The sequence below is a fragment of the Rhinoderma darwinii genome, chromosome 6 (genome assembly GCF_050947455.1).
Source record: "Rhinoderma darwinii isolate aRhiDar2 chromosome 6, aRhiDar2.hap1, whole genome shotgun sequence".
Classification (NCBI taxonomy): Eukaryota; Metazoa; Chordata; class Amphibia; order Anura; family Rhinodermatidae; genus Rhinoderma; species Rhinoderma darwinii.
In genome coordinates, this window is record NC_134692.1 from 71,662,656 (window position 1) to 71,675,977 (window position 13,322).

The 13,322-nt window shown below is 43.7% G+C and overlaps 1 protein-coding gene across 2 annotated transcripts in view; it reads right to left on the reverse strand.

The window, feature by feature from the left end:
• Window positions 1-13,322, reverse strand: part of ANKAR (ankyrin and armadillo repeat containing) — a 468,018-nt gene that overhangs the window by 170,340 nt on the left and 284,356 nt on the right. For both annotated transcript variants that reach the window (XM_075829926.1, XM_075829927.1), the window contains exons 13-15: window positions 3,109-3,277; window positions 1,464-1,705; window positions 1,215-1,368 (exon numbers count right to left, since the gene is read on the reverse strand). In XM_075829926.1, coding sequence (XP_075686041.1) covers window positions 1,215-1,368; window positions 1,464-1,705; window positions 3,109-3,277 — 565 coding nt within the window. The remainder of the gene's footprint in view (window positions 1-1,214; window positions 1,369-1,463; window positions 1,706-3,108; window positions 3,278-13,322) is intronic.

Below are 13,322 nucleotides of genomic sequence, written 5' to 3' on the forward strand. Positions count from 1 at the left end.
ATTGTGCCCACACTGTATTTTGCCCCCCAAGTGCCATACACAAGTATATTGGCCCCTATTGTACCTCTACACAGTATAATGTCCCCTTCCCCTGGCTGCCACACAGAACCCCCCCTTGTAGATAGTGGCCCCCTTGTAGATCGTGCCATACAGACCCCCACCACCCCTTTGTAGACAGTGCGGCCAAAAAAAATAAAAAAATTGTACTCACCTAGGCCCCGTTCCCACGACGAACTGTGCTTCTCCCCGACTGGATCCATGTGTAGGCCGGCATGATCCTGTAGCCTAGTTCAGAGTTTCCCAAAACGTTTCAGACTCAAGGCACCACTGGAAAAATTAAATTTCCTCAGGGCACCCCTACCAAAAATGTTCTTTAAGCCGTTGAAGCTAATGCAAAAGACGCAGGCAAAAAAAACACTCCAAACTGGCGCTTCAGGTATTTTCTGCCTATTAATTTCAATTGGAGCTCAGAGGTGGAAACCACTTGTAGACTATCAGCCCCCCCACTCACAGTAAAATGACCATCAGCCCCCCACTCACAGTAAAATGACCATCAGCCCAGCACTCACAGTAAAATGACCATCAGCCCAGCACTCTGTAAAATGGCCACTCGCAGATTCCCCCTGTAGATAATGCCACATAACCCCCTTGTACAGGATCCCTTTAATTATTAGGCATTGTAATTGGAGTCCTTACCCTGGCTTTTATTACTATGTATGATAAAGATAGTCATACAATCCAGCTATATGCACCCTGTACCAATAACAGACTTTTAAATTGTTTGACCAATAATAGCTTGGAGTTTCAACTATTATTTTTAATGCATACCAAAAGTTAATTAGTTATGGACACTTTATTCAGTGAAATATAGTCTTCCTCAAGAAGTGAGCTGAAAGGCCTTTATACAGGGGAATGGAAGGCACGTTTCTCATCATCGGCCCATGTAAAAGGGCGTAGCGATCAGTCGAAAAACAAGCAAGTGCTCATTTGTCGGCTGATCACATCTTTCATGCGCAGTAAAAGTCAGTTGTCGGCAGAACATCTCCACTTGTAAACAGGGGATGTCCTGCCGTTAATAATGAAAACTATACTATATAGTCAATCGGCTCTCATTTAACGGGAGAAATAGGATGGTGTAATAGGACCTTCAGGAACAGCTCTTTATGTTACAGTATTTGACCTCCTTATCACTAAATGATCAAAACAGTACTCACCAACATATTGCATCTTGTCTGATGGTGATAAAAGCATGTCTATAATGAAGTTAATACCAATGTGTTCTGACATTGCCTTCTGTTGTTTCCAAGTTTGTCCTGCCAGCACCCAAAGAGTGGTGCTACCTTGTTCCCTGACTTCCAACTGGAATACCTGAAAAAATTAAATCAATAGATTCTCGTTAAACTAGAAAACATTGTGTCCATGAAACTAGAAAACATTTTATAGCTACTAAACAACACACTTGCCTTGAGAAGCTTTGATATGTATTTTGATGCGGATCTGTCCAGGAACTCTTTTTGCACTGCAGCATTATTATCAGCAAGGGCTTCTATGGCCATTGCTGCTTTTACTTGAATATTAAGTTTCTTTATTCGAATTACATTAATAAGAGAAGTGATTGCATTTTCCTTTGCAACGGCATCCTGGATAAGTTTGTTTCCTCTAGCAATCTCTGCAATAGCAACTGAAGATGCACCTACAAGATCATCTTTTAGGGAATATGAATAAACAAACAACAATGACAATAATTAAATACAAAAATATTGAAAATTTAAATTTTCTCCCTAATTATGAATGGCTCCTCCCATTAAATAAAGAATTAATTTGGGAAGGGATATTTTTAACCTTTTAATGATAGGTGGGCAGTAAGGTCAGGGCTCTGTGGCTTTTATACAAGCACGATAATCATATGTGCAATATCGCATATACTATATTCCTGACAATCGCAATCGCTGTAGTCCCGAATTTGATTGCAACGCACATTGTGGTAGAGCAACATATCGCAACAGATCACTAAGAGTGCTTGCCATAACAAATATATTTAAAGGGAGTCTGTCAGGAGATTTTACGCTACCAAACGGCTGACATTGCTAGGTAGATATCGGATAACGCATTAGAAACATACCGGTGTTGAAGATGTTACTGCTTGCATCGGTGTTAAAAATACGTTTTATACTGCCCAGAGAATGCTTTCTACTGGAATGCATAGGGCCTATTGGAAAATTTGGTGGGGGAGGGATAATGATTTGGGGTCGTTTTTTAAGGCTTTCGGCTACACCCCTTATTTCCAGTAAAGGATAATGTTACAGCATACAAAGACATCTTCGACAACTGTATGCTTCCAACTTTGTGACAACAGTTTGGGGAAGGCGCTTTCTTGTTCCAGCATGACTGTGCCCTTGTGCACAAAGTGAGGTCTATAAAGACATGGTTTGACAAGTTTGGTCTGGAGGATCTTGGATAGCCTGCACGTAGCCTTGATCTCAACCCAATGGAACATCTTTGTGAATTGAAACATTGGTAGCGAATGGGCACAAATTCCCACAGACACTCCAAAATTGTACTAAAAAATCTTATGGGAAGCCTACACCAGAAGAGTGGAGGCTGTAAAAACTGCAAAAATGTGCCCAACTTCATATTAAAGCCCATGGTTTTGGAACAAAATGTCCAATAAGCTCATATAGATGTGATGATGAGGTGTCCACATTATTTTGGCCTGTGTTTGGTCATAGAACCTATATGGTTCCCTGTAAAGAATTCTCTCTATACCTTCCCCTCCATCCTATCAATGTTCCAGTCTAGCCTGTGTCTCCTCTTTATTTTAAACGGACATTGCTCTGTGAGAAAATGATTATCAGAAGTTTCCTCAGGGGTATATTACGTGATTTTTGTTATCTGCCACCTGCTACATTTTTTCTTTTATATTTATTGGTGCAAAAAAAAAAGAAAACATTGCTGCAAAGGTGAACAGAGCCAAAAACATATCAACATTTATTATTATGTGGCAACATTATTTGGAAAAAAGTAAAATCAGTAGTAGAAAGTATTCTTTATAAAAAAAAAAAAAATCTTAAAGGTTTACACGTCTTTCTTGAAATGAGCAATATTTACCAGATTTAGCAGTTAAAAAATCCACAAGGAGAGGGATACCACCTAGATCTTTTATTGAGTTTTGGTTGGATGGGTTTTGAATACATAGAACCTTAATGCAATTCATAGCATTTATCAACAAATCTTCAAAGTCTCCATTCAGCAAGTTAACCAAAGGCCAAAGTCCATCCTAATAAGACATGATTTAAAAACAAAACACATTTTAACTTTTTTTTAATAACAACAAATTGAATACATAATAGTGACATAGTTACTTAGTATTGATTAAATAGAAGGAAAAACGGCTGGCACTGCTGAACCAGAATCACTGGTATAAACGGAGCATATAAAAATGGTCTTCTTATCTTTGCTGATTGTAGCAGCTACGTTGCCTAGGGGTGCTCATCGATCAGTACAGCACAATGGAACTTGAATGAAACAAGTAGAAATATCGAGGCACTCACCGGATTGCAACAAACTTCTTTATTTCTGGATCTCGGTCAGGATGTGGAATTAAGGCTTAATTCCACATCCTGACCGAGATCCAGAAATAAAGAAGTTTGTTGCAATCCGGTGAGTGCCTCGATATTTCTACTTGTTTCACATAGTTACTTAGGCTGAAAGAAGGCACGTTCATTATATTCAACCTTTATGATGTGATGTCCAGTTTAATCCTTTGTAAATGATCCAGGTTCGGGCTATTTTAAGCCTTCAGGACCAGACGACACTTTAGCTATTTTTTAGCATGCGTTAAACGGCTATAACTTTTTTATTTATTGGGCTAGCGACGGGATTTTTGCGAAGTTTTTTTCGTAGACAATGCAGGTTTTTTTAAAATCATTTTTATACACATTTTTTAGAATTTCTAGGCTTAAATTTGAAAAATAGTAAAAAAAATATGCTTTTTACATTTCAGCTAATTTTTTCTTGTAATAATTTCGTTTTACTATAAAATAGACCTTTTATTTGTGATAGTCATGGTCTACCATAAATTTTGATATATTACATGTCTATTTTAGGGTAATTAGGTCTGGGCTAGCGTTACGACAATGATTGGCAGGGCAGAATTTTTTTTTTTGGGGCGGGTATTTTATGTGTAATTATTAGTATGTTTTTTTTGTCCGTTATTTTACTTTTATTTTTTATTATTATGGTCTGTCCCTCTTTCCACTGTAACTGGGGCCCCAGTTACAGGGTAACTCAGCTCTCTTATAGTGACTACTGTCACTAATAGGGCTGTGCTGGGTCTAGTTAGGCCGCTGCCTCTATTCTGTACACAGCGCTCATTGGAGCGCTGTTCACAAGTGATCAAAGAAGATAGAAGCAGCGAAAGCTGCTTCTATCTTCTCAGGGTTCCCGGCAGTAACTGACTGCCGGAGACCCAACATTCAGCTGCCCGGGCAGCAAGCCAAATCCCGGGCCGTAAATACTCTATGACACGGGTTATAAGGACCCCGACTGCCAGACGTTTATATACAGCAGACGGTCGGAAATCGGTTAAACCCCAGTCCATATAGTCCAGTAGGGCATATAGACATCATAAAGTGGGTTCCCTGCTCGGGACCTCTATCTATGAGCTAGAGCCCTGATGGACTCAGTCCTTCTATTATTATCTTTTATGCAATCTGGTAGAATTTTATTTCATTGTAGTTGCTTTTAACGGAAAATACATTGGCTTATAAAGCATTACTTCATAATTATGAACAATGCCATAGTTTAAAAAAAACTCCAAAAACTATTGATAAAAATAGCAAATATAGCAGAAACATAATTCTCAGCACTGTAAAGGCATTGTAAGGGTGAATACCCTTTTAGGCTATGTTCACACGGGGTCTTTTGCCGAGTTTTTTGACGCGGAAACCGCGTCGCAAAACTCGGCAGAAACGGCCCGAGAACGCCTCCCATTGATTTCAATTGGAGGCGTCGGCGTCTTTTTCCCGCGAGCAGTAAAACTGCCTCAAGGGAAAAAGAAGCGACATGCCCTATCTTCGGGCGCTTCCGCGTCCGACCTCCCATTGACTTCAATGGGAGGCAGGAGAAAGCGTGTTTTATGCCCGCGGCGCTCAATGGCCGCGGGCGAAAAACGGCGCGATAATTGCTATTCACACGGAGTATTTTGGGGGAGGAATATCTGCCTCAAAATTCAGTTTGGAGCTTTGAGGCAGATATTCCTCCCCCAAAATACTCCGTGTGAACATAGCCTTAATATCATTGTTTTTATTTGTATTTTTTGTGTAAGCAATGTAAACAGACCACTTTTTTTGTTTGTAATTCTGAAAAAAAATAAAAAAAATAAATAAATAAAAAAGATTGCAATCGTGTACATTTTATTGGCATACATTTTCATACTATGAAAATGTAGAGAGACATTATATCGATCATATAGGGCTTGTCCACACACAACGGAATGGCTGCAGAAAATCCACTGCAGTAATTCCGTTGAAAATTGCAGACATTCCGCTGCGGCAAATACACACTATTTTTACAGAAGAAAATGGTGCATATTTTCCTGCGTTTTTCACAATCTCCTCTGAAAAACGCAGCAGGAATTGACATGCTGCGGCCTGAAAAGTAAGCAGCGTCGGTCAATTTCTGCTCGGAATATTTATGCAGCGTGTGGATGAGATTTGGTAAATCTCATCCACTATGCTGCTACTGTATTCTGCTGCATTTTGTCCATCCGAAATTTAGGCCGGAAAAAACGCGGTAATTCCGCAGCGTGTGGGCGAGCCCATAGAGTGTGTATTTCATATAGAATGTGTGTTTATTTTTTTAAAAAAAAACAAAACTACACATATATTTAATTAGTGCAAAAAGTATGAAAATAAAAGTGTGAATGCATCATAATTTTTACGAAAATATTTCCTTTGCAGTGAAATCAGGCGAGAAATTATTCATAAAATGAACACTATGGGCAACCAAAACGCACTATAAATCAAATCAAGTAACGGTAGTATGACTGTTGCAGACGAGATGAAAAGAATTTAGCAAAATATGCAAGAGTGCAATATGGCTCCGTGAGGGAATTGTTTTTAACCCCTTGAGGACGCAGCCTGTTTTGGCCTTGCGGCGATGATTTTTTAAAATCTGACATGTTAGTTTATGTGGTAATAACTTGGGAATGCTTTTACCTATCCAAGCGTTTGAGATTGTTTTCTCGTGACATATTGTACTTTGTTAGTGAAAAATTTTTCTAAATCTAAATGTATCTGCTTATAAAACAGATAGTTACCACACAAAATAGTTATATTATAATAGTTGCTAGTTAACATTTCCCCAGGTCTACTTTATGTTTGCATAGTTTTTTTGAACGTCCTTTTATTTTTCTAGGACATTACAAGGCTTAGAACTTTAGCAGAAAATTTCAAAAGGCTATTTTTACAGGGACCAGTTTAGTTCTGTAGTGGCTTTGAGGGCCTTATATATTACAAAGTCCCCATAAATCACCACATTAAAAACTACACCCCTCAAAGAATTCAAAACAGCATTCAGAAAGTTTCTTAACCCTTTAGGCGTTTCACAGGAATTAAAGAAAAGTAGAGGTGAAATTTACAAATGTCATTTTTTTTTTAAATAATTCATTTGTTTCTGTAACACAGAAGATTTTACCAGAGAAACACAACTCAATACTTATTGCCCAGATTCTGCAGTTTAGAAATATCCCACATGTGGCCCTAGTGCGGTAATGAACTGAAGCACAGGCCTCAGACGCAAAGGAGCAAGTGGTGGATTTTGGGGCCACCTTTTTTTTAGACTATATTTTAGAGACCATGCCAAGGTTTTAAGAGGTCTTGCGGTGCCAAAACAGTGGAAACTACATCCCTCAATTAATTTTTCTAGGGGTATAGTTAGCATTTTGAGAATTTATTAGAATTAGGCCATGAAAATGAATAGCAGAATGGTTTCCACTAAAATGTTGCATTTTTTTTATTTTTCACAAGGGATAAAGGAGTTAATGCACCCCAACATTTGTAAAGCAATTTTTCCCGAGTACGGCAATACCCCACAAGTGGTCATAAATGTTTTTTTCATTAGAAAATTATTTAACCCTTTCATTAATTAACCCTTTCAGGACTGATCCATTTTTGCATTTTCTTTTTCTGTCAGTAGAGTAGTGTGAGGGCTTATTTTCTTGTGGGAGGAGTTGTAGTTTCTATGGACACAATTTTAAGTACCATATAACATACTGGAAAACTGAAAATAACATTTTGGACTGAAATTCGAACAAAACGCGATACTTCCATTGTTTTTTGGGTTTCGTTTTTTTTTAAAGTTTTAATTTTTTTCCTATAATAAAAGGCTTATTATAGGAAAAAAAACACGTTTTGTTTTTTTAACGTATAACTTTTATTTTTACACTTTTTTTAAAACGGCGGCTGGTCCTCATAAGCTTCAATACATGGCAGACCCGGAAGCCATTGTCTGGCCTCCGGTTACTATGCCAACCATTGGCACCCCCAGCGATCGTATCGTGGGGTGTGCCAATGTGTTACAAACCCCTTAAATGCAGCAATCGATCGCTGCATTTAAGGGATTCATTGCCAAAATCAGTGACAATGAACTGGTGGCCGGCAACAGTGGAGTATCAGCTGTCGGAGACAGCTAACCTCCTGGTTCCTGGTGTACACTGTCACCTGTGCGGATAGGGGTTAAGGGAAACATGATGACGTTTAGAAAAAAAGAAAAATCAGTTTGCATATATCACATTTAGTATACTCAATTAAAGTTGTCATTTTTAAATATTTTCCTTCATTTGAACTACCTGATAAAGATTTGTGCAAAGGGAAACATGATGAAGTATATATAAAAAGAAGAAAAATCAGTTGCCATGTATCACATTTAGTATACTGCTTAATGTGAACGTTTAACTTAAAGTTGTAATTTTTTTAATGTTTTCATTCATTTGAACTACCTGATAAAGAGCAATGAATGATTATGTGTCGAAAAGATTGTTCTCTACAGGAGGTCTCCAACTGGGAGCAGAAGGCGTGAAAACCAGATTCTAATGGAATGTCAATGGATAAGGAAGGTAAACCGGTAGAACACAAGGCACTCTTGATGGCAGTTGTATTGATGGTGTGTGGCCTCACATATGCCTCCAAGACGGCAAAGATCAATTTGGTCAAATCTAATTTGTATGCCCCGGGTTTTAAAGCGGTTGCTGCTAAATTCTGTTAGAGCAGTTTGATTTAGAACAGTCCTGGCAGACCGGTGCCAACCTTACCAACACACCTATCTCCCACGAAGATGCTTTTCCAGGTAATACAAATTGTTTTCATTCTGCTTCTTAAATTAGGAATGTGTAAACGTGTGATAATTTGTTCTCAGAGAAGGTAAAAAAAAATATGGCTTTAGTCACTTCAGAAAAAAAGTGATATTGGTGATAGCATTATTTTATTAGTTGAGGCCCTAGTGTTCATATTGTATGTAAATATGCCACAGTACTACAAACTACAAAGTTTTAAAAGTGTTTTATTATGTGGAGTTATGAGGTGAAGGTCACTAGTTGTTGTCACTCATAAGTAGAGATGAGCGAACTTATGAAAATTTCGGTTCGGCTGGTTCGCTGAATTTCATGAAAAAGTTCGATTCGGACCGAACTAGTTCTGACCGAACCTGTAATGCAAGAAAGCCCCTAAAAATCGTGTATAACACTGTTTAAAAGCCCTAGAAGCCCTGTATAACACTCTTAGGCGGGATTCACACGACCGGGTCGCGTCCGAGCCCGAGTGCCGGCCGGTAAAATCGGCCATTCTGCCCGGCCGGTTTGCATAAAGTTATGCATCCGTGCCGGGCCGGGCAGATCCGGACAGTGATATCAGCGGCAACTCCTGAAGGGGAATCCCCATGTGTTCGGGGATTCCGCTTCAGGAGTTTCCCCTGATGTCACTGCCCAGATATGGACAGAGACATCAAGCGCTCTGTCCAGGAGCGGAATCCCCGAACACACGGGGATTCCGCTCCTTCAAGGAGCTAAAGTGCGGCTAGCACATAGCAGAGCGGGGAGATACCTCCCCGCTCTGCTATAGTGGCGTCGCTACAGTAGTAGCAGCAGCAGCAGCAGCTGCTGCAGCTGCTAGCGGCGCCATCAAAGGTGTCGCCGGGCCAGGGCGCTTTTAAAACAAGCAGGAGAAGGAAGGAAGCCAGCGCAGCGCTCCCTTCCACCTGCTGTACACCCCGGCCCTGCCACACCGTGTATAGCGATGCCATTTGTCAGAATGGCATCAACTCCTGCTCCTCACATGCACTCTGCGCTGTGAGGAGGAGGAGATAGAGCGCAAGAGCCGGAAAACCCGGCCGTCACTCGGGACACATCCCGGTGATGGCCGGGTATTACCCGGCCCCATAGACTTCTATGGGAGCCGGGCGGCCGGGTACCCGGGCGAAAATAGAGCATGTCCTATTTTTTGACGGGCGGTTTTCCCGGCCGTCAAAAAATCGGTCGTGTGAATAGCCCCATTACGGGTCTATTATTCCTAATGCAGCCGGGTGCCGGCCGATTTATGAACGGCCGGCACCCGGCCGGGAAACCCTGCCATGTGAATGAGGCCTTAGGTCACCCATGAGTGTATCCAAGTACTTTTGAGCTGTCTTTAAGGCAAAGTTAGTGTCAAAGTTACGCCAACATGTATGGCTATAGGAAAACAGATAGGATACGGTGATAACTAACAGAAACCACTGCACTTGTGCATGTTGTATGCTTAATGCATTGTTAAAAAAGGTACAAAAATTAACCATTTTTGGCGGCAGATGCCTGCCAGGGTTCATACATATAAGGTGGTAAAAGAAGAAGCAATGGCTTTTGACAAGCCCTCAAAAAATGTACCCTTTATGGTGGCAGATGCCTGCCGGGGTTCATCCATACTGTAGCACCCATGGCCGCGGGACGTCGGGTTCACTCACCTCCCGACGCCCGCAGCCATGGATCTGTGAGCGCTGGCCTCCGTCTCCCTCCTAGGAGATGCCAGCGCTCACTTCCGCTCCGTCCGGCCGGGTCCCGCACATGAAAACAATGTTCATTAACCCACATGATTTCCTGCCCTATAAGAATGCCCCAGCCCTTCTGATCCTTGCCTGAGCGTTGTTAGTCTTTCCCTGTCTGTCTCGCAAATGGTCCCTTGGTGTCTCCCGTTCCAGCTGTTACCCGTGCCCTGTTACCGTTCCTGTATTCCGCATTGTTCCTGTGCCTACCCGTGTTCAAGTGTCATCTGCCACGTCAAGTGTCATCTGCCACGTCAAGTGCCATCTGCTCATCGGATACTGCCCGCCACGTCTACCGTCTGCCACGTGCCATCTGCCACGTCAAGTGCCATCTGCTCATCGGATACTGCCCACCACATCTACCGTTCCTGTATTCCGCATTGTTCCTGTGCCTACCCGTGTTCAAGTGTCATCTGCCACGTCAAGTGTCATCTGCCACGTCAAGTGCCATCTGCCACGTCAAGTGTCATCTGCCACGTCAAGTGTCATCTGCCACGTCAAGTGCCATCTGCCACGTCAAGTGCCATCTGCCACGTCAAGTGCCATCTGCTCATCGTATACTGCCCGCCACGTCTGGCGCCACTTTCCGCACCTGCCTCCATCCGTGCTGAAGCCACAGTCACCGTCCGGACTATTTCAGGTACCTAAGCATTACTGTCTGCTATCTTGCTTTCACATAGACTGTGACCTGGTCAGCTGCCTCCCCGCTACGGCGGAGCGGCCTAGTGGGTCCACAAACCCAGTGTCCGTGACAGTACGCTCAGGCCATGGAACCCGCTGGCCAGCCCAAGACCCCAGTACAGAAGATTCAGACAGAGATGCATGACCTACGCACTCGTCAGGATCAACTCCTTGAGGCGGTGAATTCTATTCTGGTCCGCCTGGATCTACTCGCTGTTCCACCCCCGGTTCTTCCTCCAGAAGCTGTTGCCGTGCCACTGCCTGTTGCTCCCCCGGTTTGTTCCGGATTCTCAGTTCCTCTGCCTCTTCCTCCTCGCTAGGACGGTGACCCCAGAGCATGCAGAGGATTTCTCAATCAATGCACGGTGCATTTTAGGCTACGGCCTCATCTCTTCCCCTCCGAGGAGGCTAAAGTAGCGTTCATTATCTCCCTCCTCGCTGGCAAGGCCCTCGCATGGGCAAACCCAATCTTGGAGCAACAAGGACCTGTATCCGCGGACCTAGCCTTGTTCCTGCAGTCCTTTCGTGCCGTGTTCGAGGAGCCGGGTCGAACATCCTCTGCCGCAGCCACTCTGTTGACCCTCAAGCAAGAAGGCTCCACAGTAGGGGAGTATTTGATCTCCTTCCGTAACCTAGCAGCCGAGCTGGCATGGAACAATGAAGCACTGGTGACGACCTTCTGGCAGGGACTGTCCTCTCACATCAAGGACAAACTGGCAGCCCGCGACCTTCCTTCTACCTTGGATGCCCTCATCCTGTTAGCCACCCGGGTTGATATGAGAATCCGGGAGCGCTCTCAAGAGGTTCGTCAGGAGAGCCGGGCCCACAGACCAGCACCCCCTGCCCAGAGACCACAATTGTCCACCTCTAGTGCGCTACCTGAGGAACCCATGCAGGTAGACAGAGTCCGGTTATCTGAACAGGAGAAGCAGCGCAGACGCTCCTCTGGACTTTGCATGTATTGCGGCCTCAAGGGTCATTTTGTGCGTCAATGCCCACAGAAACCGGGAAACTCCAGTACCTAGGGTTGGTTGGAGAGGCAACTCTAGGTGGAACGTCTCCAAACGTTAAAACCTCTTCCAAATTATCGATACCTGTGGCCATCGTCACCGGACAGGCATCACATCCTTCCTCCGCCTATCTTGACTCTGGAGCGGCTGCTAATTTTATCCACCAAGATCTAGTGGATCGGTTTCAACTACCCACAGTCCGTCTGGAGAGACCCCTGGCTGTTGCCTCTGTGAATGGTCTACCGCTGCCTGATCCAATCATGCTCATCACTGAGCCGGTGACATTACGGGTCAGAGCTCTTCACTCAGAACAGATCTCCTTCCTGGTACTACCCAAGGCTATCAATCCTATCCTGCTGGGTCTGCCATGGCTCCATCTACACGCCCCGACACTCGACTGGAGTTCTGGAGAAGTTCTTCAATGGGGTTCCAGATGCCATAGCCATTGCCTGTCACAAGTCTGTCCTGTTGTGCCCCCTCTGCCGCAGTCACTCTCCAATCTACCTTCTCAGTATGCCAGTTTTGCGGATGTCTTCTGCAAACGAGAGGCTGAGACGTTGCCTCCACATCGGAATTATGACTGTCCCATTGAACTGGTTCCCAACGCTTCTCTTCCCCGTGGACGAGTATATCCTCTCTCCTTGCCAGAGACTTTATCGATGTCAGCCTATATCAAGGAGAACTTGGAGATGGGTTTTATTCGAAAATCTTCCTCCCCGGCCGGGGCAGGATTCTTCTTCGTTAAAAAGAAAGATGGATCTCTCCGACCCTGCATTGATTACCGTGGTCTCAATCAGATCACGGTCAAGAACAAGTACCCGTTGCCACTCATTTCCGAGCTGTTTGATCGCATACGAGGAGCCAAAATGTTTTCCAAGCTAGATTTGCGAGGGGCCTATAATCTAATCCGGATTCGCCGGGGTGACGAATGGAAGACTGCATTTAACACCCGCGATGGGCACTACGAATACCGAGTGATGCCCTTCGGACTGTGTAACGCTCCCGCAGTATTTCAGGAGTTCGTTAATGACATCTTCCGAGATCTCCTCTATACATGTGTTGTAGTTTATCTCGATGATATTCTAATCTTCTCCCCAGATCTGATGACCCATCGGAGGCACGTTCGTCAAGTTCTTCTGCGACTAAGAGAGAATCGCTTGTATGCCAAGTTAGAGAAATGCACCTTTGAAAAGAGGTCTCTGCCCTTCCTGGGCTATGTCATCTCGGATCAAGGCCTTAAGATGGACCCTGAGAAGTTAAAGTCTGTCCTGGAATGGCCACGTCCTCAAGGCCTAAGGGCCATACAGCGGTTCCTTGGTTTCGCCAATTTCTACCGGCAGTTCATTCCGAACTTTTCTTCTCTGACGGCCCCCATCTCTACCCTTACCAAGAAGGGTGTGAACGCCAAGGTGTGGACTCCGGAGGCAGAGTCCGCATTCATTAGCCTCAAGAAAGCCTTCACTTCAGCTTCGATCCTCCATCACCCTGACATATCTCGGCAGTTCTCACTGGAAGTGGACGCTTCCTCTGTTGGTGCAGGCGCACTTCTGTTCCAGAGGAGCT